The 25,575-nt window shown below is 43.5% G+C and overlaps 1 protein-coding gene across 1 annotated transcript; it reads left to right on the forward strand.

The window, feature by feature from the left end:
* The first annotated feature begins 1,834 nt into the window (after nt 1–1,834).
* RBP2 (retinol binding protein 2) lies at nt 1,835–25,014 on the forward strand. Its single transcript, XM_044255166.1, has 4 exons — nt 1,835–1,907; nt 14,828–15,006; nt 23,286–23,387; nt 24,964–25,014. Exons 1-4 carry the CDS (start codon nt 1,835–1,837, stop codon nt 25,012–25,014), a joined length of 405 nt encoding a protein of 134 aa, XP_044111101.1.
* The last annotated feature ends 561 nt before the right edge of the window (nt 25,015–25,575 follow it).

Raw genomic sequence — 25,575 nt, forward strand, 5'->3', positions numbered from 1 at the left:
TTATGGTTTGTTACTGACCAATTTTACCATTTGAGGCTCATAAAAGTTTAGTTTGACTGTATTTTTCTGCTGCTGTTTCCTTTTTGGTGGATTTTCATGTGTGTTTTACAAATTTTGATGACCTCACATTTGGCTGACTTCATCACAGGAAATTCTGGTTGGCCTAGTTTGAAAATGTGTCCCTCCAGACAGTTTTCACATTTACTATTTTCTGGAAGCCTATACATTTTGCAAGTTCAGGACTCCATATGTCTAATACATTGGCTAGCAGGAAGCATAAGCTCAAACCCCAAACCAGAGGGAGAGCAGGGCAGAACTTCTTTTTAACTCACATAGATCCCAGGTCAAATAGACAAACTTTCTCTTTGTCTCTGGACAGATTTGGGTATTTCACATTCTCACTGGCAGAGTAGTCTTTCCAATGTTTTAGTTTTTTGCAAGCATCTTATTTTCAACTTCCTGTCTGACACAGAGTGAATGCCTCCACCCATCCATTAAAATTCAAATCTCTTTTCTTATTGCAATTAGCAATTCCACTTTTGCCTCCAGCCATCTCCCCCACCAGGTCAGTTTTTGTTTTATTTGTTTTTTTTTTATGTGCTTTTTTTTTTTCAATTTATTTATTTTCAGAAAAACATTATTCATTATTTTTTCACCACACCCAGTGCTCCATGCAAGCCGTGCCCTCTATAATACCCAGGTCAGCTTTTTAATATTTTCTTGCAAGGGAGGCCTAATAGGAGATTCAGTTGGGAATAGAAGGGGCTGTGTGGAAGTCCTTGAATCTGAATTCAGAAAGGAATACCTACCTTTCCAAACCAGGAGGCTAAGTGCTCAGCTTACAGCAGCTTCTGGCTGGACATCAAATAATGAAGACTGATGCTTGTTATCTGTCTGTTTCTTCTGCCTTCACTCATTTTCTCTTTTTAGGAAGTTGTCCTTTACTCTTCCCTTTATCCTACATTGGTTTTTTGATAGCAGCTGGGCCGTTTTTTACCATGTGTCTTCCTGATCCCGGTATATTTATTAAAAAATAGATGTGCTGCTTTGCTCTCCCAAACCACACAGAAACAGAACCATTGCTTAGATTTCACAGCGTATGATTACATATTTTAGAACTCCAAAGTGCCAGAATCAAAATTGGCCTACTTTGGGGGACTCATGGTTTATCCATCTTAGCTCACACTTCTGTGCTTCAGAGTATAGTGGCCCCTGCTTGGGCCTCATCTCTCAGAATTATGTATCAGAGCAAGAAACCAACTCATTTTCTGACTCACTGTGACAGCTAATTTGGGGAACAGCCTGAACCAAGAGTCTTTGTCCAAATGCCAGCTATGTCCCCCACTTTAATCAAGGCAATCCTCAGCTTGTTCCTGGGGTCTTAAAGTAGAGTCCCACTTCCCTTATGCCTCCCATCTGGCCTCCTTCAGATCTGGCTTGCCTTTAGTAGATTGGGCTCTGCTCAGTATTGAGTGGGCACAGGGTATTTGTTTCCCTTAAGGAAAAGAAAGAGTGTTCAGCATGGGGCCAGGGTTCTGTGGGAACCCAGCCAGCCAAAAAGAAGCTGCTCTGGAGCCCTGCATGTGGAAGAGGTCACTGGGACACCCATGCTGGCCACGTTGGACTTTCTGAATCTGGGTTGCTCATAGTCCTGTTGAACTTTGCCAAGGAAAGGAAATCTTTTTTGGGCTGTGCTTATAACCTTTGATCCTGTTATCTCAAAGCCATAAACCTGGTCTACTACACTATAAAAGTAGCTCATATCAACAGGTTCTCCCTGCAGTCTGCTCCTTGACATTCAGCACTCACTCACACTGAACCAGAGGCTATCACCATGACAAGGGACCAGAATGGAACCTGGGAGATGGAGAGTAATGACAATTTTGAAGGATACATGAAGGCTCTAGGTAAGGAAGAGACCAGTGGTGGGGGAGGAGGGGAACTTTGGGAGAACTATGTTCCAGCCATCTGGACAGTGCCACCATGGAGATCAACAGATCTGTGTGCAAACCTCGCTCTTTATTTGCTAGCTATATAGTAATAGGTAAGTCATACAAATTCTCTGAATTTACATCTGTAAGTGGGGAATAATAGAAATGAGATGATGTCTGAAATGTCCGTAGCATAATACCTGGCACAGAGAAAAGACATGTGAATAGAGGGTACACACACACACAAAAACACATACATGCACACATGGAGTAAAACCAAACTTGACAGGATAACACAGTAGCTCTTTTGCTTTTGACCACCGTCTCTTAGATCACCAGTTGGACCAGATATTATCCATGAATGGCCCCTGCATTGCTCTTGCATCAGGCTTGTGGTGGGGAAGCAGATAAGGAGTGTCTAAAAAAATTTCTCAGCCAGAGAATATCAGACCCACAGAAGGCTAGGAGTGGCTTTTGTCAACAGATCAAACAACTCACTGCTTTACCTGACTTTTGAACTGGACTCCAGGCCAAGGGCTTGATCAGTATGTGTCCGGAGTCAACTCTCTTGCGGGATCTATCATGGGGCTAACAGAAATCACATGAAACCTGTGGGAGGAGCTGATGTGTGGAGCAGCTGCCATGGGCCAGGCACCGGGTAGGGAGCTTTGGCTTCCTGTGTTTATTTCATCTTGCAACAACCTCTTCATCATTTTTCCACCTTTAGAGCTCTCCACATAAGGAGCTCCTGGTTGGAACCTCCCCACTGCTGCCTGTGGGGTGAGAGCCTTAATAATTTGGATAAGATGATGAGAAATCTCATCAAGAATAGGAATTGTGGAATTTCCTGTGCAATTAACTTCTAGCTTGATGAACATTTCTACCGTGAATGAGGAGAATGTTCAGTGAATGAGGAGAGCTGGGACGTATTACACAAATTATAGAGATTGGAACTTTCTTCATGTACTCTAGGCATGTTTCCAACACAGAATTGCTTTCTTTCTTTTTCCTGCTGGCTATCTGAATTTTACCACAAATCCTTGGGGGATGAGAGGGAAGGCACAAATCCTCTTACCAGAGCCCCGGTTCTGCTGTGCTGAGTTTAGTACCCTGGGTGGACAGTAGAATGGAAAACTGATTCTATAAATTGGCAGATGGTCTGGATCTTAGCTCAGAAGTATAATTCTGAGCAATATCATGCAGGTAAGGAAACCAAATCAGAGGGGCCAGCCCAGTTAAGGCTTGCTCTCTAACCTTGATCAACTTTTTAACCTTCCAGAACCAGTTTCTTCATCTGCCAGATAGTAATTTTCTGGCCTGGTTTTCCTCACAGCTTGCTTGCTGTGTCCAAAGAGAGAGGAGGCAGAAGCTGAATGGCCTTTTATGACCCAGCCTCAGAAATCATACAGCATTCTGTATTCTATTGGGTTGAAGGAGTCATGAGCCCACTTACATTCGAGGGAATGATACAGAGACTCCCATCTTTCAGTAAGAAGAATGTCAAAGTCACATGGTATGAAAAGCAGGTAGGATGAGAACTATTGTTGCAGCCATTTAAGTAAATGCAATCTGTCACTCGTGGGACAGTGGGTGATTCCATCCCTTGGGTCCATAAGAGTAGAGCAACAGGAAGCAGATGTATGTGTGATGTGGTGGAGGGAGCTACTGTATGCAGGTCATTCAAGGCTTCCTAAGTGCTGGGTGGGGTTTGGAAATGGAGTCAGGTATGACTGTGCAGGCATGTGTGAAGGCCAGGCCAGTAAGAACATGGTGTTGGGCAGAAAGAATAGAACAAGTTGTATTGCCAGAGGTGAAGTGCAAGGAGGAGATAAAAGAGCACCAGAAATGTGACAGATCAGATCTTGAAGGTGGCATGCCACCACGTATGGACTTCATTCTACAAGGAGAGGAAGTGTCTGCAGAGGAGAGAGAAGTCACCAATGCTCACTCTGACAGCCAGGGGTGAATAGATCTGCAGGGACTCTCAGAGTAGTAAAGAGGTTGTTGTGATGGCCCTGGGAAGACGGTGAGAACAGTGCCAGAAGGTGGGCAAGGTAAAGTCTGGAGTGGGAAATAGACTAGATTTGGTGACTGGGCAGGGACCAGGCAGGGAAGGAGCCTAGAAAGTGAAACACCATTTTGTAACTTTAATCAGCGAAGATGTGGACATATAATGGAATGTGTGTGTCTTAAAAATGCTCAGTTAATGTTCAGTTTAGTCATCTAGGAATTATTTGGTTCACAAATTGTAACTATTAGGAAAAATCCAATTCTTCTCTTGGAAAAGAAGGTGAGGGGAGCCATCTTCTATGAAGAACATCTTTTCATTTAAATAAACATACACAGATTTAAAAGAGCAGAGGCCACTGCAAAAAGTCCTAGTGGGTCTCTGGAAAATTCTACCAGAAAGGATGCAGGCTTAGAGGCTGAAGTCAGGCAGCTCTCCCTCTGAATGGTTTCTGCCAGGAAAGGTTTCCTGAATACCCACAATATTCCAAATCCTGTCCTGATTGTTTAGGAGCCACGGTCCAGCTTCCGAGGGGAGCACATGCCATGATAGGCATTATCAAGCCATGGTAAGCATCTTATCAGAAATGTATATACATTATTTCACTTAATTTATTCAGATTCAACAAATGCATTGAGCACCTGTGAGATGCCAAGAACTGTTCTAGGCACTGGCAACATTGTGGTCAATGACGTGACAAGTTTCTTGTCTCCTAAAGTACATACAGTGAGAGAAAGTGAATAGTTTAAGGTAGTGGCAAGAGCTTTAAAGAAAGTAAAAAGGACTTCTTGAGTGAAGAGCTTTGGGTGGTCAGAGGAGGCTGTCTGAGGAGGTGACAAGTGAGCTAAGGCTTGAATGTTGAGAAGTTGTGTCACAGGAGTCAGCAAATGCAAAAGTTCTGGGTGTGTTCAAGAAACACAAAGGCTGGTGTGTTGGGAAGTGGTAAACAGGGGGAAGGTGAGCCCTTGTGATGGAAGACAATCTATCTTATTTATATTCTTTAAGGATCATTATGGCTATAATGTAGAGAATGAGTCACTGGAAGGCAAGACTAGAAGCAGGGAGGCCCATCCTAGGAGGCAGCTGTGTTGTTCAGGCAAGAAGTGATGGTGGCTTGGGCTACTAGTGCCCAGGGGCCTGGAGAAGAGAGGACAGGTTCAACATATACTTTGGAGATAAAGCCAACAGGGTTTGTGGAAGAATATGAAACCAGAGGGTATGGAAGAAATGAAGATGACCCAGGCTTAGGGCTGAACAACTGGGAAGATGGTGATCCCATAGGCTGAAATAGAGAAGACATGGGGAGGAGTGAGTTTGGAGAGGGGTGCTGAGTGGGGCAAAATTCACTAAGACTTCTGTTTTGCATATGTGGATTTCAGATGCCTGTTACACATTCAGGTAAATTATTAAAATTGGCATGTTGATACAAATCTATAGCTCAGATGATAGGGATTAAGATGGAAGAAATGTTTTCCATTTCACAGGATGAGGAAACTGAGCCCAGAGAAGTTAAAGGACCTCCCCAGGGTCACCTGTGGCTGGACAATGATGTTACTCAGCCAGGAAACCAGTCTGCCTGCTTCTACCACCCCAGTTCTTTCCACAGCACTGTTCTAGGTGCAGGTACTAAGCATGGGGTAGGGGAGAAGGAACTTCATTCTGAGCAAGGTTTGTTGGGATGGTAGATAGGCAGCACCCTTAGAAACTCAAAGTTTTCAAACTCAAAGGGTCACTCAAAGTCCCAGGGTGGAAATTAATTACCAAATGAGGGAGAGGGAGAGAGAGAGAAAGAAAAAATGTCCGATGACTGAAGAAGTTAAGTTTCACAAAATTTGGATTTCTGCTAGTGCTTAGAGGTCAAAGAAGTTATGTACATTGCCATAGTCTTTACTTGAACTACATGGTATCTGGTTGGACTTTTATTAATTTTTTAAAAAATATTTTATTTATTTATTTGTCAGAGACAGAGAAAGAGAGCACAAGCAAGGGGAGTGACAGGCAGAGGGAGAAGCAGGATCCCTGCTGAGCAGGGAGCCTGATGGGGACTCAATCCCAGGATCCTAGGATCATGAGCTGAGCCAAAGGCAGACGCTTAATGGACTGAGCCACCCAGGATTCCCTGATTGGACTTTTAAACTTTTGAAGGTGCTGGGAATGCCGCAGTAGAAATGCCCCCAGTGAAGATCAGTTCAGCCCTTTCCTAGGCTCTTCTGAAGGAGAGAGAGAGCCCCTTTTCTCCTCCCTTGTATTGGCTGCATCTCCCCCTGCCTCCATCCCAATAGTGAGTACTAGAGTATGAATGGGGTGGGAGTGGAATAATGCAGAGGGAGCAGGGAGGCACCCCAGGGTCTGCAGGCTGCCTCCATTGTCTAGGAAAGGTTTTAAACATATTTGGAGATGCCCATGAGAGTCTGGAGGAGACAGGCAGGGGCCAGTCCAATTTCTCTCTAAATGTGTTATCCAGAGGAAAAGACATAGAAAAAATTGCTCTTGCACTCTGCTTCTCACAGTTGCCTAAGAGTGCAGATGATATGAGAATTAAGGAGTCCAGGTTTGAAGCCCATCAAAGCCATGGCTGAAACAGCTGAAATGGGTCTCAGATTTCACATGATGAATATGTGTGCGTCTCTCTCTTTAATTTACAAAGAGTGCCTGCCCTTTTAGCCTGCCACTTTAGCTTTTTTCACAAGCATATTACAAAGCATTGTAATGGTAAGTAGTATACTCATATTTCAACTTTATGACTTACATTGTTCAAAATGCTGTTATGGAAAGTATGCTTTAATAAAGTCACTTCGGTGTTGTTGTTTTCTTCTGCAGTAGCTACACGCCACATATATTATTCAGAAATAGCTTGCCTTTGGACCTTTTCCTCTGAGATAGAAATTCATTTCACCTGGCTATAAATCAGACTCGAAGATACCTTTAATCCAGAAAAGCAGATAAAACATACTCGATAACCCTGGTGTTAAAATACCATATCAGGAAAATAATTTTCTCTGCAAAGTACAAAGAGGAAGTGTTTTTATAATCTGTGTGTGTGTGTGTGTGTGTGTGTGTGTGTATTCTACTGATGCAGTTAAACCTTTCCTTTTGATTAGAAATATCACGAATCCACCAGCAGAACACTTGGCTCCCTTCCCTGGGGTGGAGCAGGGGTGACATGATTAACTAGCCTGTGCAAATGCTAAAGGGTGGCCAAGACGCTGAGCCATTTTTCAATCCAGAGAAGCAGCAATACTTGATTCCATTTGCATAGAGCCTCTAATAAGGTTCCCCCGGCACTGGTCTGAAAGATTGACAGGGGCTGGTGTGACCAGGATAAACCAGTACTCTCCGCAATAGGTATTTTTAGCTGTGATCTACCTTCCTAGGCAACCAGGAACAAGCGATAATTTTTGTTAGGGGAGCCTTAGTTGTGAGTGATAACAGAATTTATTTGTGGGCAATCTGTCAGGAACTCTGTCCCATGGGTAACTCTGAACCCACCACTTAAATTCTCTGAGCCTTGACTTCCACAACCTCTTGGAGGAACGCTGCCATCCTAAATTTTTCTGTAATCCCCAGTTCTCCTTTTGCCTGGAGCACTCCTCTTTGTTTCACCTGGTTAATATTGGCCTGTGGTTTTCTTTCTCATCTCCTAACTACTGTTCTGGCATCATGGTTTAAAACAGCATGGACCTCATGAGTGGGAGATAAAGTTGTTTCTACCCACTAGCCAAAGTTGCAGCGAGGAAGGTGATCCATGCAGAGAAATGTTTGGCCAGGTTGGATAAAATGCCAGGGCTCCGCTAGTGAGGGAGTAGATCAGCCACCATCCTGACTGTTCCTTCGGAGTCCAGAACCCTTACAGATGCATAAATATGAACCAAATATTTTACTCTGGACTGAAAGCCAATCTGGCCACTGTTTCACCTAAACAGAAAAGGCCAAGGGGTGGTGGCCAATGTGCTCAGGATACCCACAAGCTCATTGGTACTTTGTAAAGCATTATACCATCATTTTAACTGAATCCTTCAATAAATAACATTGTGAAATGAGCATTCTTTCCCCATTTAAAAAAAAAAGATTTTATTTATTTGAGACAGAGCGACACACATAGCTGGGAAATCTGGGGCAGAATTTATACCTGGACCTAACCCTCCCTCTTCTATACCAGTGGTTCTAAACTTTAGCATGTACAGAATCACTTGAAAGTCCTGTTAAAACAAGCAGCGCCCAACTCTCAGGTCTAGGGTAAACCCCAGAATTTACACTTTTTTTGGATTTCTTTTCGTTGTTTTAATTTACTTGCCCTCCTAATGCCCATCGCCCAGTTACCCCAGCCCTCTTCCCTTCCACCCACTTCCCTTTCAGCAACCCTCAGTTTGTTTCCTATGACTAAGAGTCTCTTATGGTTTGTCCCCCTCTCTGATTTCATCTTATTTTATCTTTCCCATATTTATTTTTTAGGGTAGCTCTATTTTTAACTTTCTTTTATGTTCAATTAGCCAACATATAGTACATCATTAGTTTTTGATGTAGTGTTCAACAATTCATTAGTTATGTATAACACTCAGTGCTCATCACCACACATGTCCTCCTTACATCCATCACCCAGTTACTCCAACTCCCCAACTCCCTCCTTTCTGTAACCCTCAGTTTGTTTCCCAGAGTCCAGAGTCTTTCATGGTTTGTCTCCCTCTCTCATTTCTTCTCGTTCAGTTTTCCCTCCCTTCCCCTGTGGTCCTCTGCATTATTCCTTATATTCCATATGTGAGTGAAAGCATATGATAATTATCTTTCTCTGCTTGACTTATTTCAGTTAGCATAATCCTCTCCAGTTCCATCCATGTCAATGCAAATGGCAGGTATTCATCCTTTCTGATGGCTGAGTAATATTCCTATAGTATAAAATATTGTATGTATGAACCACATCTTTATTCCTTTCCAAACCTATGTTTTTAAGTCACTTCTTAACTTTTATTTTCTTTTTCACATACATGTTTAATAGATTTATTCCCCATACTGCCCATTTTTCACTCTATTCATTTTTATCGTGATATATATAAGTTCTGATTTCTTTGCAATTTTGAGATATAGTATCTTCTAACACACAGACCAAAAATCAAGCAGGAACAGGCAGATCACCTAGCTTTGGCCACTCTGATAGATTATAATCTGTCCCTACCCCTCCCTCTTATTTTTCTCTTTTCTTTTTTCTTTCTTTTTTATTCTTTTGGATCATCTTGGCTTTGATGGCATATCTGTGGTAGCTTTTGACCACTTCAGATTTTTTTGTAGGTACATTTTTCTTGGGCCGTGATTGATATTTTGGACTCTGTACATTCCCTCAACCATCCCTCAACATAATGACTAGAAGGAACTCCCAACAAAGGAAAGAACCAGAGACAATGTCCTCTGCTGCAGAACTAATGGACATGGATATAAGCAAGATGTGAGAGAGAGACTTCAGGATAGTAATTATGAAGTCAATAGGTAGGCCTGAAAAAAGCATTAGCAACAATATAGAATATCTAAGGACAGAAACGAGATCTAATCTGCCCTTTGGATGAGATGCAGTCTAAACTAGATGCTCTAACAGCTAGACTAAATGAGGCAGAAGAACAAATTAGTGATCTAGAAGATAAGCTGATGGAAAGAAAGGAAGCTGAGGAGGATAGGGATAGGCAGCTAGAAGCCCATGAGAACAGACTTAGAGAGATCAATGACACCATGAAATATTCCAATGTTAGAATTATTGGAATTCCTGAGGGGGTGGAGAGAGAGAGAGAGAGAAAGAGAGAGAGAAGAGTAGAAGGTATATTTGAACAAATCATAGCTAAGAACTTCCCTGATCTGGGAAAGGAAATAGCATTTCTGTCTAAGAGGCAGGGAGGACCCCTCCTAAAATTAATAAAAATAGACCAATACCCTGACATATACTAGTGAAACTTGCAAATCTTAGAGCCAAGGAAGCTACCCTGAGAGCAGCTGGGATAAGAGATTTCTTACTTATAACATCACAGCTATCCACAGAGACCTGGCAAGCCAAAAAGGGCTGGCAAGACATTTAGAGTACTAAATGAGAAGAATAGGCAGCCAAGAATACAGAATTTACATTTCTAAGAGGTTCCCAGGTGCTGTGATGCTGCTGGCCCAGAGACCTCACTGTGAGAACCACTGTCCTAAACTATGGTGATTATTAAACAATCTGGGTGTGTTTCTTGAGCACCTACTCCGTGCCCAACCCTGGGGACAAAGAGCAAGAAGACAGCATTGTTCTATCCTCATAGAGGGAAGATTTTTGAGGGAAGAAAAATCACCCCCATGGAAAAAAAAAAATCAGAGGGGACTATCAGGCTGTTTCTCCTGGGAGGTAAAGCTGTGTGGTCTGAAGAGCAGGTGAGAAAGGAGGCAGGGAAAGAGTAGAAGTGGCCAAGAGCAGGACTGGGACTGGGTCTTCTGAGATTTGCAGAGCTGGGAGGAGAGCTGCAGGGACTTAGGGGGCAAACACACAGGGCATACCTGGGAAAATGCAAAGGATATGGAGCACAACACACTGTGAGATCAAAGAGCTTCATAATGATGATTACAATGATGGCAGCAGCTACCATTTATGGGGCCATTACCACAAACCACCAGACACTGGGCAGAACTCTTCACAAACACCATCAAACTTAATCCTCAAAGCAACCTGATGTAGTTCATAATAGCTCCACTTATGACCACTGCTTTCTCCTGTTTGTAGATCTGGACTCAAGGGTCCAACCATGGGACTGAAGCTGGACACACAGGTGTCACCTGACTCACTAGATTGTGTTTCTGGGGCAGAAGGAGAGAAACAGGAGTTGGAGTGTAACATGCTAGCCCTCTGCCTGTCACAAGTATGTGTTTATACTGACTAAATATGGAAAACTTTTAGCAGTCTTAAAGAAAGATTAATTTCTAAGACAGAAATACTTGACCACTTAGTCCTATTTAGTCTTTTCCCTTCCAAACAGGCCAGAAGTTGCACTGAATGGAGAAAATCAAACAGGATATAGTTCTATAATTGCAGGGCCCAGGTGACTGAGAGAAAGCCGGAGGGTTTTGTCAGCCCTTTCTGTATCATGTTCTATGGAACACCAAACCAGCTGGGTGGGATGTTCCACCACAGGGTGGGCCTACAGCCACATAAGACTGGGGAAGTCCATATCCTGCATCCCCACTTTAGGGGTTGCAAAACATCTTTCTTAGATTGAAGTTCCTCAGTGTAGAAACCAGCTTCTGAAACCAGCTTCTCTTGGTTTTACCTCCTCACTTTCCAAACAGTTGATCATGAGCCACATTTTTTGGACCACCTGATGACCTATGAAGCTGAGCACCATGGCAAATGCAGTGGGGTACCTATGAATGCTAGCCTAGAATGTTCAAATCACAAAGGGCATCAGAGAGAGCTTTTATCTAATTCCATGTCCTATGGCCTCATTGCAGGCTCTGTGTCTTGCATGTCCCCAGGTACAATTCCTTAAGCCACAAAGCAGAAGCTAAATGAGTTATCAGAAAAAGGCCAGGAGTTGGAGTGTGACGGATTCAGCTCAGATTTCACAGGGAACCCTAAGCCCAGAAAACAACAACATTTGGTGAAGATGGTACATTAGAGTGTAGGGAAACATATACTACCCCAAAGAGGGAGGTGTCCTCCAGCTGGATCTAGAAGTCCCTGCAGCTCCAGGGGAATTGTAAAGAAGTGTCACTCAGAAGTTACTGGTATTTGAGCAGCCACAGAAAGTGCACAGACTTGGGTAGTCTGACCTTCTGACAAGATGGGCCAGCCCAGAGCTTGTGGAGCACTATGCTGGCCCTGGAGATAAATCATTCTGAGTTCAAATTCCACCTTTATCGCTTCCTCGCTATACAACCCAGGAATAGTGCCACAGCTTCTCTGAGCCAGTTTCCTCATTGGTAAAATGGAGATAATATAATGCTTACCTAATGGGTTTGTTGGGTAAACTTTCTCAAGGGTGGTTCCACCCTGGGGGCATATTGCTCTTTGGTTCCAAGGTGTCTTAATTACCACTCCAAATATTACCAAGGCTCCACACAGAGTAACCTCCAGGTCATCTGACCTAAAATTCCGTTCCAATGTTACCCATAAGATTAATTCTCTCTTTGACTTTCCTGGATCGCACCTTGACTCCCAAACTAAAAACTCATGTTTTCTCCTCCCAACCTGATCTCTCCACACATATCTACCCAATTATCAAACCTTGTGATTGCTTTTTCAGCTATGTATGCTTAGACAAGTCACTTAACCTCTCTGGGCCTCCATGTCATCACCTATGGCTTGAGGAGTAGGTGCTTAAGTCATGGCTTTCAAATTTCTTAAACCATAGAAATCTCTCCAAACAGAGATTTGGAGATGAAGAAATCCAAGATCTAAAACCACGCAGAGATTCTAGGTCTGGGGTAAGACCCAGAAATCTGTAGTTTTTATATCTTCCCACAGGATCCTGATGGGACCCATTGGTGAATTCTTAGACATGACAGGTTCTCAACCAATAGTCATGAATGATATTTCAGCAAGACACTAGCATTCGTGCACTAGCTCATGACAACTTGAACTTGTTTTTCTTCTCAACTTAGGAAATGAGTATGTAATTCTTTAACTTCTGGGCTGCCTGATGTTGAAATTATTGAAATTATTCCTGTTATGATAAAGGCTGACTATACAATTTCAGATCCAAACGCCAATCCAGAGCACTTCCCTATGCAGATATAATACCATTGTGGGTTCCCAGCTGTGGCCAAACTGTTGGTCCACACTGACGTCCAAACAGCCAACTTCAGTCTCTTCTTGGTCCTTTAGGAGGAGAAGAGTTATAGTAACTAAAGAGATCCAGAAGATGAGTCAGAAAGTAATGGGAAGAGAAGATGAGGGAAGTGATGCTTGGCTACAATGGAAGGGCAGCAGAAAGGGTGAGGGTAGGCCAGTAGAGGTATCAATTCTCCATATTGCCAGGAGCTTCCTAAACTGTTGATGGTAACCGCTGGTCTTCCTCATGGGAACAATAGTATCTATCCCCTGACAGAAAGCACACAGTGTGAAGTTTTACTGCCCCTACCATAGAGATGGGGCTAAGATTCTCAGAGAAAGAACACTCAATTAATCTGAATTGTTCTTACTCTTGAGGTCATTATTATCTTTGGGTTATGATAGAACCAATGTCAGTACTTTTAAAAACTTCCAAGTGGAATTTCTGAAAAAAAAAAAAAAGTTAAAGATTTAGATTGGCATCCAAAAATATCTGGAGAATTCACAGACATAAAGGGGATCCAATATGATTTTAGCTAGATACTAAGAGCTTAATGATGTTTGTGGCAGGTTCCAGAATTATCCTCTGTTTTAAAAACTTATTCCACAGGACAGTGACTTTTTGGCTTGGGTGACATTTTATACACAACCAGAAGTTAGCGAGAAGTTTGGCTCCATACCTAGCTTCAAACTATAAAATTCAAAGCTTAGTAAATGAAGTACCCACTGAAAAGCACACTCCCTTTTGCTTACTAATAGTCTCTGAGAAATGAGTACATTTTCCTTTAAAATACTTCCTAATACTAAATACTAAAATACTTCCTAATACTTCCTCCTGATTTTTAAAATGAAGATACAGTTAAAGATAAAAAATAGTTAAAGGGCTCTCCAGTGAGCTTAATCTTCAAACATCCATTGCCATTAGTCTCAATCAAAACTATATGTGAAAACAAATACTACTGATGTATCAATTGTCAATCTGTCATAGCAATACTGCTCAAAGTGTGATCAATGACCAATAATATGAACATCACCTTGGAGTTTATTAGAAATGCAAACTCATGTCTTGCTCTAAGACCTACAGAGTCAGAATGTATGGGCCAAGGCCCAGTGATTTCTTTGCATGAATTCTCTTGGAAATTCTGATGCATGCTAAACTTTAAAAAAGAACTGCCTTATTGTTGGTCAACATTTTGCAACATATATGTGTATCAAATCATTACATCATACCACTTAAAGTGATGCAATGTTTTTTGTTACTTGTATCTTAGTTAAGCTGTGGATTAAAAAAAATCTTCTATAGAATTTTGTGAGAAAAAATCAAGACAAAGTAAAGATCTAAATGGAGTAAATGTGGCAAAATCTGATAATGGTCGAACTGGGTAAAGATTGTGTGGAGTTCCTTGTACTCTCCTTTCTGCTTTGGTTTGTTTTAAATTTTTCCCAATAATATAAATATGAACAATCATTCATATTTTCCTTAAAAGCAACAAAGAAATCTCTTCACAAGTATTAATTAAGTGTGTGGAATATGCTTAAAGTTGTCCTGGGGGCCCATGACTGACTAGAACAACCCAGCTAAGTATACCCCCAATCTGCTTTAAAAATTGAGGTGCGTATGTGTCCTTAGAGGTCATGTACATTAACAAAAGGCCCATTTTACCCATGATCTAGATGGTTATTTTAAAGTGGTCTTTTTTCTCTTAAACCATGAAATCTTTTATTCAGCATACTCTTAGGAAGAAATCCAATATGTCAAATAGAATGGAACTTCTCTGGGGGAAGGGTTTGTGTGTGTGAATGTGTGCGTGTGTGTGCATGTGTGTTTGAATGCACACACCTACTGAGAGTTGCAGCTCAGGGCGAGCCCTGTCTGCTACCTCCCCCTCCCGTCAAGATTCCCGAGGAGGCACTGAGAGACCCGACATTTCCAGACAATTGACTGAGTTGCGCAAACTGGCTTTGTGTACTACAACTCTTGTTTCCCATTTGAGCAAAGAAACGTGGGCTGCCCATGGTCTGTGTCTCTGGTCCTGAATGTTTGGCCTTGTTAAAGAAATGAATGAGTCTGGCTGAGCACATCATAACCTCCACAACTCCCTTTGCCAACAGATATTGATTTTGCCACCCGCAAGATCGCAGTACGTCTGACTCAGACAAAGATCATTGAACAAGACGGCGATAACTTCAAGACAAAAACCAACAGCACATTCCGCAACTATGAGCTGAATTTCACTGTTGGAGTGGAGTTTGAGGAGTGCACGAAGGGCCTGGACAACCGGACTGTTAAGGTGAGGACCTAGCCTGGCCATTTCAACTCATGTACTCTGTCCAGAAGCCGGCCATCTGGCTTCACAATGAAAATATGACAGAAACAACCAGAGAGGGATCAGGAGAGGGGACCAGAGTGACTTGATGCTGGCAATAAGCAAGCATTGGCAGCTCAGCAGGAAGAAACAAGTCAGTTTCTACACTAAGCTTATAAGTGAAGGAGAGACAGAAGACTGCCGACCTTTCCAGGACCTGGGGTGGGAGGCCAGCTCCTATGCCCACGTGGGCTTGGTGGGCAAGGCCAATATCATAGGGAGTGACAGTGATTTTGAGAGCTGGGTAGCACAGCTCTTCATCCCAGGGGCAGCCCCACTCAGCACCAGCCAGGCCTTGCCTTGGAGCACGGGGCCCTCATGTTAATAGGTTGCTTTTTTCTTTTCAAGAGATGTTGAGAACTCACACTTTTTATATGAAATACCTCAATTTTGGTTGGTCCCAACTAATTTAACTTGTTTGTTTGTTTTGTTTTGTTTTGTGTTTTTTTTCCAATTTATTTATTTTCAGAAAAACAGTATTCATTATTTTTGCACCACACCCAGTGCTCCATGCAATCCGTGCCCTCCATAATACCCACCACCTGGTACCCCAACCTCCCACCCCCCCCCGCCATTTCAAACCCCTCAGATTGTTTTTCAGAGTCCATAGTCTTTCGTGATTCACCTCCCCTTCCAATTTACCCCAAGTCCCTTCTCCTCTCTAACACCCCTTGTCCTCCATGATATTTGTTATGCTCCACAAATAAGTGAAACCATATGATAATTGACTCTCTCTGCTTGACTTATTTCACTCAGCATAATCTCTTCCAGTAAAGAAAAATGCAATGCTAATCAGAAAAAGTCAGTAGAGTAAAGAGGTCAAGGTTTTCCCAGTGCAAGTCACTTAGCGAAATCTCTAGCACACTGATGGCTTCTGTTCCAGCACCACCTTAACTCACATCATAATTGAGGAAATCCTCCATTCATCAAAAGCCCAGATTTCCAGCCACTTGAACTGCTCGGATATTATAGGGAGGACCCTGAAAGTAAGCAGACAACTCTGAGTACACTTGTGGGGGGTTATCTCAAGGCCTAGGAACTGGACTCTGCAGGAGAAGCAGACCCTCGCCCAGAGGAGCTGTTTGTAAATAAGGCAGAATCACAGCAGCAGGAAGAAGTGGGGTTGGGGTCAGGGGGCAGGGGAGGCAGGGTAACAGCAGGTCCCCCTCGCCTTTTGTGTCACCACGTAGTATCATAATCCAGTGTCCAATCACTGCAGTGCCCACACTCACACTCAGTGCACCTATCTTTGGTTATCTAAATCCGATTCTCCCTTGGTCAGTCCCCACAAACAGGAATGCCGAGAAAAGCAATCTCAGTCATATTTAAGGATTCCCGCATCCTAATCTTTTTTTTTAAAAGACTTTATTTATTTATTTGAGAGTACGTGTGAAAGAAAGAGAGAGAGAGAGAACACCAGCATGAATGGGGGAGGGTCAGAGGGCGAGGGAGAAGCAGATTCCCTGCTGAGCAGGAGCCCAACACAAGGCTGAACCCCAGAACCCCCAGACCACGACCCGAGCCAAAGGCAAGTGCTTAACTGACTGAGCCACCCAGGTGCTGCCCACCCCAATTTCAGTCTTAGCATCATGTAAGAATCTGGTGGATTATGCAGTCCAGGAAACTTGGGAAGACTTCTGGTTTGTCATTTAACATGGTTGCCACTGACTGCTCACTGTCCAGGCCCATGCAGTTTATACAACTGTGTATAAACATATACAAAGTCCATGGGTAGCTTGCATACTTACAGTACCTGCTCTCTCCATGCCAGTGCAGCCACCAGGACCTCTGTCCTGGCTCCCAAAATGAGGGAGGACAGTGCTGCATATCCTATCTGCAGGTATCTGTGTCCTTAGCCGAGCAGTGGGCCAGCCCCTCAGAGTGCCATAAGGAAACAGAATCCTCCACCTTTTCCATTCCTTTTCACCATGAGCCCCACTCACTCCAGATTCCCACTCTTCTCTGGTGCTTTCAGGAGCTAATCCAAAGTCAGAGGTCTCAAATCTCCCTCAAAGCAAGGGAGCTCTGGCTGCTCTTCTGCAGTGGGGAGGAAAGCTGTCATCATTCTTTGGTGATCACTGTAAAGCCAAGAGAGCAGGACACATTTTATTTCTCCATCAAGTTGTCCTGCAGCACTGATAATCCCAGCCATCACATCAAGGTTGAATTATATTCAGTGCTCCTTGCTAAAGAAAAGTGGGAAATGAAAAGCACTTTAGAAATGCTTCCATCAGAGCAATCTTGGCATAAAAGCTGAAGCTTCCAGGCTCTGGAACAGCCCCTTGTAGAATCCCCTCCCTGAAGGGTTGATGGATCGACAAGTCTTCTCTGAACTGTGTGGCTGGAAGGCCAGTCCCTCAGACACCAGAATGAATGGGAAATCTGTCTCTGGATTTTTGCATCACTCTGCTGTTCTAACCTCATCTGTTCACAATGATTCATTTTCCTTCACCTTTCCATTCTGGATGTGGAAAAGCAGGCCTGTTCTCTCTGACTTCTTTCATCACCTTTGATAGCAGAGAACTCTCTCTTCCTAAAATAAGTTACATCCTTTCAGTCCTGAGCATTAGAGGATTCTACCTCTCAACACCTACTCTCATGTCTCTTTGCCTTCTGTTCCCTACTCCCGCCCCCACTGGAGCCCTGTCCTCTCCCCAGAGTCAGTTCTGAGTCCTGCAGAGAGAAAGAGAATCTCACTTCCCACTTCTTATCTCTGCCTGACCCACAACAAAAAGTTGGGGCTTATACACACACGCACACGCACACAAACACACACAGACATGCACACACACACACACACACACACACACACACGAGACTGGTGGGGCCCGAGAAGCCCCCAGGACAGAATTTGCCCGTCTCCAGCAAAAGGGTGTTCCCATGAGAATCACAACCAAAGCAAATGTCCTCAGGACTCCCTACTTGTTGTAATCTGACTGGAACCCTCAGCTGGAAAAGGATGATAGGGAGCAGGTGAGTCTCTCTCTCTGATTAATGTCTGTGGCCGCATGTGGTGGCACAGCTGAGGGCACACAAGCTGTGCGTCCGTGTGCATGTGCACAAACGAGCACATGTGAGTCTGCATGTGTGTGCATGCACATGCGTATGTGTGTGTGTGTGTGTGTGTGCGCGTGTGCTGCTGTAGTGCTCATGCTCTTACTCTCCAGGCTGCTACTTCTCAACGTCTCTGTCACCCTCACGATCCCCTCTGAGAACCTCTCCATTCGGTCATTTGGAGGAGACCTGTGTGTGGGTGTGGGGTTGGGTTGTAGCAGAGGCACAGTAAGGCCCTAAAGTGCCCATATCTATGCCATCCCACAGCAGGAGTGGTGCCACCATGTTAACCATGGGGTCAACACTTTGAAGGACCCAGGGATCCCCCCTTCCTCCTTCTTGCGGGTATGATATATTCTTCACTTACCCTGGTTTGTTTCTAAGAGGATTTAAAGCCCTTTTCAAAAAGTACACAAGCTACCCAGAATAAAATTAAAAAGAAGTAACAGATCTTCATGTGCTAGAATAGCATGCAGGCACAGAAAGGAATGGAACACTGATACACGCCTGCATGACCTTGGGAAATGGAGCAGTCAGACACAAAGGCCACATATTGTAGGACTTATATGACACACTCAGAGTAGACAAATCCCTAGGGGCCCCTGGGTGGCTTAGTCAGTTAAGTGTCTGCCTTTGGCTCAGGTCATGATGCCAGGAGCTGGGATCGAGATCGAGACCTGAGTTTTCCCTCTCCTCCCAGCTTCTGCTCCCCCAGCTTGTGCTCTCTCTCACTATCTCTGTTGCTATCTTTTTCTCTCTCAAATAAATAAATAAAATCTTTTAAAAATTACTAGGCAAATCCCTAGAGACAAAAAGTGGTTCCCGGGGCAGAAAGAATGGGGAGTAGACTGCTGATCGGTGCAGGGTTTCTTTGGGAGGCAATGAAAATGTTCTGGATTTAGACAGTGGTGAGTTTTACAACTTGGTGAATATACTAAAAATCACTGAATTGTACTTTAAGAAGGTAAATTTTATCGCATGTGAATTATATCTCAATTAAAAACAATGAGTAATTGGGGCGGACAATCAGGGCAGGGAAAAGCAGGCACATGATGGTAGTTAAAACAAATAATGCCACTGTGGTGTCCATGAGAGCCCAGGAGCTGCAGCCTTCTCCGGGAGGCCCCCACCTGGAATTGCTGGAAGGGATGGGTGCTGCCAAAAATCTCTCTTGTGGGGCGCCTGGGTGGCTCAGTGGGTTAAGCCGCTGCCTTTGGCTCTGGTCATGATCTCAGGGTCCTGGGATCGAGTCCTGCGTCGGGCTCCCTGCTCAGCAGGGAGCCTGCTTCCTCCTCTCTCTCTCTCTGCCTGCCTCTCTGCCTACTTGTGATCTCGCTCTGTCAAATAAATAAATAAATAATCTTAAAAAAAAATCACTCTTGTGCAAGGACAAGTGTTCTGGGAAGGTTTAAACATGTTCATGGTGCCCTTCAATGTGCTTAATTAAAGAACTATTATTTTCCTTAAAAAGAAAACTCTCAGAGGACTGATTCAAATTTACAGAAAAGTTGCATGAAAATAGCAAAGAACATCTGTATACTCTTTGCCGAGAGCTACCTACTGTCAACATTTTGCCCCATTTGCTCTATCTTTTGTACATGCTCTCTTGCTATTGTATACATATTTTTTTCCTGAACAATCTGATGTGTTATCTCTAAGTAATTCAGTGTTTCCTATGAATTAGGATATTCTGTCATGTAATCACAGTGTAGTGATCCACTTCTATAAATTTAACATTGAGACAGTACCTTATTTAATTTCCTATACAAGGCTATTTTTAACTGTTAATTTTGGACACTGAGAGAGGGAAATGGCAGTGTGGGCCCAGATTCCTTCTTTAATTCTGTTCAGTGTGTCTTCTTTATCCTCTGACTCAGAAGCAATGGTTTTTCTCACTTATCTCCATCCCCTCAATCTCAAGATCTTTCAAGTCAATTGAGCCTTTTTCAAAACCTCCTCTGACACAAGGATGAAGGACACCAACTGAAATTGAATTGTGGAATTTTAGTTCATTTAACCATTCTCTCTTCTTACTGTCTGTTTTATGTAGGAGTAAGGCTGTAATATTGTATGTATTACCATCATTCACTAGTAACCAATTTACTCAGGGTCAGAATAACTTTTAATCTTGCTGCCTAGTGAGATTTATTAAAAGAAAATATTAGGACAGGTCCTTGTGCACCAACATTTTTCTTTTTTGTTCCTTCTACAAATTTGCCAACCCCCTACTACATGAGAGACCTGGGTCAGGAGCTATGGGTAAAGTAATGAATTAGAGCCCTTTCTGCCATGAAAGATCTCACAGTCTCATGAGGAAGCAGACAAGTAGATGGACAGTTACCATCCAGTGTCCATATTGATGGTCATGTGTGCATTCCAGTGGGACCATAGAAATCAAGGCAAGGAGGCTGGCTGGCTGAGTCATTGTCAAGAATCATCATCAATGAAGAATACATAGGCTCATTTATTCTCCCATGTGGATTTACTTCAAGATTCCATTTCAACAAAATAACTCAGTCACAGAGTCATTCAACATTGCTCACCAAGCACCTTCTCTGCTGAGACTGGGGTTGCAGAAATAAACAACCAACATGGCCTCTTCTTTCACAGAGCTTATTGTCTAATGGGAGAAATAGACGCTAGTTCAGTCAATATGTATTAGGATGTGCAAGGCAATGTGGGCTGGGGGAGGGAGGCTTAGAAGACACAGTTTTTGCCCAAATAAGATGTCATCCTTTTTCATACTTTTGGGAGAGAACTGAGTCCCAACACCAATAATGGGCAATGACAAATGAATATTCCTTTCTCATCTATTTGGGAGGGAATTCTGGAATATTCCAAACAACATCTTCCTCCCAGAGGAGCAAGGAAAGCAACCTGTGAATTAAGCTTCCTCAAGACATTCAAAGATGTGAGGCTTCAGATGGCTCCAAAGAAGGAGGAGACCTATTTTCTTTAGAAAACATGTAGAATTTTATTGTTAAGTAAATTTAGGAAATATTAATACATGCAGTAAAAACTGAAATTTCCTTCCCAAACTGGCCCCCTGCCTCTCAGTTCTTTCTGCAAAGAAAATCACCTTTAAGGGCTCTTTTAGTTCCTTGCAAGAGAACATATGCAAACATAGGCATGCATACATATTCCCCCCACCTTGTCTTATGCACATGGCCATCCTCCTAGCTTTTTTAACTTCATTATACACTATGGAGACTGGTCTCCTCCATAGGTATAGAACTGCCTTCTTCTTTCAAGGGCTGCATGGCATGGTTGAACCACACAGACTTAAACCAGCCACCCACTGATGGAATTTATGAGGCTTCTAGTCCTTTGTCATAACAAACAACACTGCAATGTGTTGAGGAGTAAAATGAGGAGTAAAATGTTTTATTGTACATAAAATATATCATATGGTCAAGGTCAAATATTATTTTAGATGGAGGTAGATATATCAATCCGTAGGAAACAAATTTGTCCTAAAATATAGATCCGAATGTGCAAGGACAGTGTATAAAGAAGCACTGGTCAGTTCGTCACCAGCTAGGTTTACAAGATAGAAAAGAAAGCAAACATTTGATCCTTAGCATAATATTGTTCACAAAGGCGTAACACAGTTTGCACATACTTGGAAGAAAACCAGCTGGCATCAGGGTCATCCCCGAGAAAGGACAGGACTGAAAAAAAAAACCACTGTCTGGATAGGAATGACATCATCCTTCAGGAGGCGCATGTGCGGTCCTCATCTGGGCTCAGAGGTGGGTGGCCCTGGAGAACCACCTAGGGGTAGTACAAATGGTCCAAAGGGCGGTGCTCTGGACAAATGGTCCAGAGGAGTTGGGGGATATAATCTGTAAGCATGATCTGTGCACAGGAGTTTGAGCCTCTTGGGGTTCTTTAACTTGCTGGTCAGCTCACTCTGGCCATCCAGCATGAACTCTGCCTTCTGCAGCCACCCCCCCACCTGCCTGTGCTACTAGCCAGTCTGCATTCTGCCCGCAGGAAGTCCAGGATTGGGAGAAGGGCCACCCTTCTGCTTCTGGATAATGAGGATGGCCCTGGAACCATCTGTTGTGGTCCCCTGCTAGTCAGGTGGCTTCTCTGCCTATATGATTGTCCCACAATAGGCAGTCCTCACCATGTGTTTCCTGTAGGGAAAATTCCCAGACGCAGAATTTCTAGGTCAAAGAGATATAACAATGTTATATTTCAAGAGGTAATATAAAATTGCCCCGCAAAAGAATTCATACCAATTTATATACCCACCAGCCATTAATGGAGGTGCCTGCTTCTCCACACTTCCTCTAGCTCAGTGTGTTATCAGACTCTTTGATCTCTGACCGTATGATGAATTGTATCTCAAAAACAGCCTTAATTTGCATTCCTCCTATTATGAGTAAGGTTGAATATCTTTTCTTAGGTTTAAAAGCCATCTGCTGGGTTTTAGGTTGTTTTTTTTTTTCCTCTCTTGTAAGCTGTTGGCTGTGTCCGTTTTTAAATTTCCTATTAGGTTAATGATCTTTCTCTTATTAATTTATAGGAGCCCTTTATATAGAAGAAAATCAGGTCTTTGATATGCATTACAATTATTTTTCCCAGTTTGTTCTTCATCTGTTGACTTTATGCTATTTTGTCCTTTGAGAAATTTTACATCATTTATAGTCAAATGCGTCGTCTTTTCCCCCATTGATTTGGAATATTATCTTCACCATATGGTAAAATAGGAGAGTAGAATTCTTTTTTTTAGAGATTTATTTACTTATTTGAGAGTGAGAGGGCATGAGCGAGGGCAGGGGCAGAGGGAGAGGAAGAGAGAGGACCTCAAGCAAATTCCCTGCTCAGCAAAAAGCCATGGGTTTGAGCCCATGACCCCCTGAAATCATGATCTGAGCTGAAATCAAGAACAGATGCCTAACTGACTGAGCCACCCAGGCACCCCTAGAATTCTTTAAAAGAGAACAGGAGCAGCCACAATGAGCTGGTTTGGTGGGAATGGAGGGTATATGTGGAGAGTCTGGCAGATCTCGGCTGAAGGCTCTGCCCTGTGGACAAGCAGGAGCCTGGCAATGGCCATAGGAACCACAGCTGCCGGCTTAGGTTTGCTCCGTCCCCATCAGGACCATCCATCTGATTTGCCTGGGAAACTGTCATTGCAGACGCTGGTCACCTGGGAAGGTGATGTCCTTGTGTGCGTGCAGAAGGGGGAGAAGGAGAACCGTGGCTGGAGGCAGTGGGTTGAAGGGGATAAGCTGCACCTGGTAAGTCCCAGGGTCTGCCCGGGGCCCTTCCCTGGTGCTTCCACAAACTGCAGGTTCACCTCCCCAGGTGCTCTGACAAGAAAAATGGCCCTGCACTCCTCCCCTGAGCTCCAGCCGCACACGTGTGGCCATATTGTCAGAAAGCCATTCCCACCTGGCTCAGGGGACTCCAGGAAGAAATCTATATGGCTGTTTCTGTGAACGACTGCAATTAAAATGAGGGTTCAAACTGCTGAGTTAGGAAGCCGAGGTCCAAGGAGAAATGCACACAACCTATGAAAGACCAGCTAAAGAGAAATGTGAGGCCCAGAATGAAGATGGCCCAAAGGAGGGTAGCTCCAGGCCTCCTCACCATTATAAGAGCCGGGAAGAAGAGGGGCGGGAGCAGGATGGATAGGGACAGGTGGGCTTGGGAACCATCTCACAGACCACAGGCATTGGCCTCTCATCAGCAGGTGTATCCACCTAATCCTGAAATATTTTAAGTTAACTTAGTATTAGAACAGAGTAGTAGGAACAATGGCTGATCTCCTGAAATAAATTATATGTGTCTAGATAGCTACGTTTTTCAGTCTTCAATCTTCAAGGCCATTTATGTGCCCAGCATTCAAACAGTGAGGAATCTTTCACTCCTTCATGCATTAAGTCACTCATTTGTTAAATGGCTCTTCATTCAGTCAGTCATGACTTCACCTCTGGAGTCAGGCAAGCACTTGGCCCCAGTGTCAGTATTCAGGTCACCATTGTGCCCTTCAGAACCAGACTGGCCTCACCTGAGATCTTTATTTCGGAGGCATTGTCAACTGGTGATAAATGGAAAGCATTCACCATGTTTTCCATTGACGGTTTTCCCTACCTGCTCTGGTTTGGATGATGGATTTTTTTAATTGTAGTACAATCCCCAGTGGTCCCTGTGGCTAAGACAATGGATTCATTGTCAGCTGTAATGATTTTGCGGCCATACCCACACTCATATTTTTCTCTCCTCCCTCAAGGAGTCATGAGGTACAGGTAAGGCCTGGGGGCTCCCTCCATCTGGATCAAAAGCTGCATCTTGTCTGTAGAGGCAGGGCCAGGGGAGGCCCTTTTGCAGCCCACACCCTGTCATCCTGTCCTTACCTGGGATGCCACCAACCAACATTCTAGTGACCAGAGGCCAGAATGCCCAGAAAGCACAGAGTGACAGCCCACCAGCCTATGTATTCCCAGACTCTTGCCTTCCAAACCCTTCTCCCCACTAGATCCTTTCCTTTTTCACAGCTTCACTGCCTTTTATAAATTAGGAGATGTTGCTTTAATCACGGGAGTAGGAAAAATCCCGCCCAAGAGGGTAATTTCTTTGCATTTTTCATTTTTATAGTTGTTCAAGCTCAATTCAAGTGTCAAAATCAAATTACTGCTACCTGCAGGGCATGCCAGCTGATGGGGTCTATGAGATGCACTTTGCCCAGAACAACTAAGTGTCCTCTGTACTCCAGCTTCCCCACCCCCACCCCAACTCACAGACACCAAGATTTGTGGCAGGGCACAGGGAGGCCTGGCCTGTGAGTCACTCACCCACTTTCTGACCTTGCAGGAGCTGACCTGCGGTGACCAGGTATGCCATCAAGTGTTCAAGAAGAAGTAATGGCCACAGTGGGGCCGCTGAGTCTGGGCTCCACACTCCCCACCAAGCGTTCTCTATAGGCTTTGGGAAGCAGCCTTGGGGACCTTCCCACTCTTGACAGAGCCCATTAAGAAATCTGGAGGGGATTTAAATAGAATGAATGTGTAACTTTTGACAGACATATCCTTCCTTCCTTGAAACCTAGCATTAAATGAAAAAAACAAAAATCACTCCCATACTTTGAAGCCCTTTATACCTATTTTCTTTTATTTCTAGAACTGTCAGTTTTATCTATAAGCAAAGTGGTGATGGCTTGGTTGGTGGTTCTCTGGGAAGATTTGTTGTTGTAATTGTTGTTTATCTTTTTGTTTATTTTTGTTTGTTTTTTGTTAATTTGTTTGTTTGGGGGATTACTTTACCTGGAGACATTGTCTGGTAAAGTTAGCATCCCCTTCTCATTCTTAACGATTGCCCTTTGAAATTCATTCCTTTGGATAACACAGATATTTCTCCAGAGTTTATTTTAAGACACATATGGCTTCTAGTTCGTGCTTTGCCTTCAGCAGCTTGGGAAGAGTCACT

The sequence above is a fragment of the Neovison vison genome, chromosome 6 (genome assembly GCF_020171115.1).
Source record: "Neovison vison isolate M4711 chromosome 6, ASM_NN_V1, whole genome shotgun sequence".
NCBI lineage: Eukaryota > Metazoa > Chordata > Mammalia > Carnivora > Mustelidae > Neogale > Neogale vison.

What these genes read in the sequence shown, in the direction of transcription:
- RBP2 (XM_044255166.1), top strand. Translation starts at nt 1,835, where the DNA reads ATGACAAGGGACCAGAATGGAACCTGGGAGATGGAGAGTAATGACAAT. An exon ending in AGGATACATGAAGGCTCTAG is followed by an intron (nt 1,908 to 14,827) that starts GTAAGGAAGAGA and finishes CTTTGCCAACAG; the next exon opens with ATATTGATTTTGCCACCCGC. An exon ending in TGGACAACCGGACTGTTAAG is followed by an intron (nt 15,007 to 23,285) that starts GTGAGGACCTAG and finishes CTGTCATTGCAG; the next exon opens with ACGCTGGTCACCTGGGAAGG.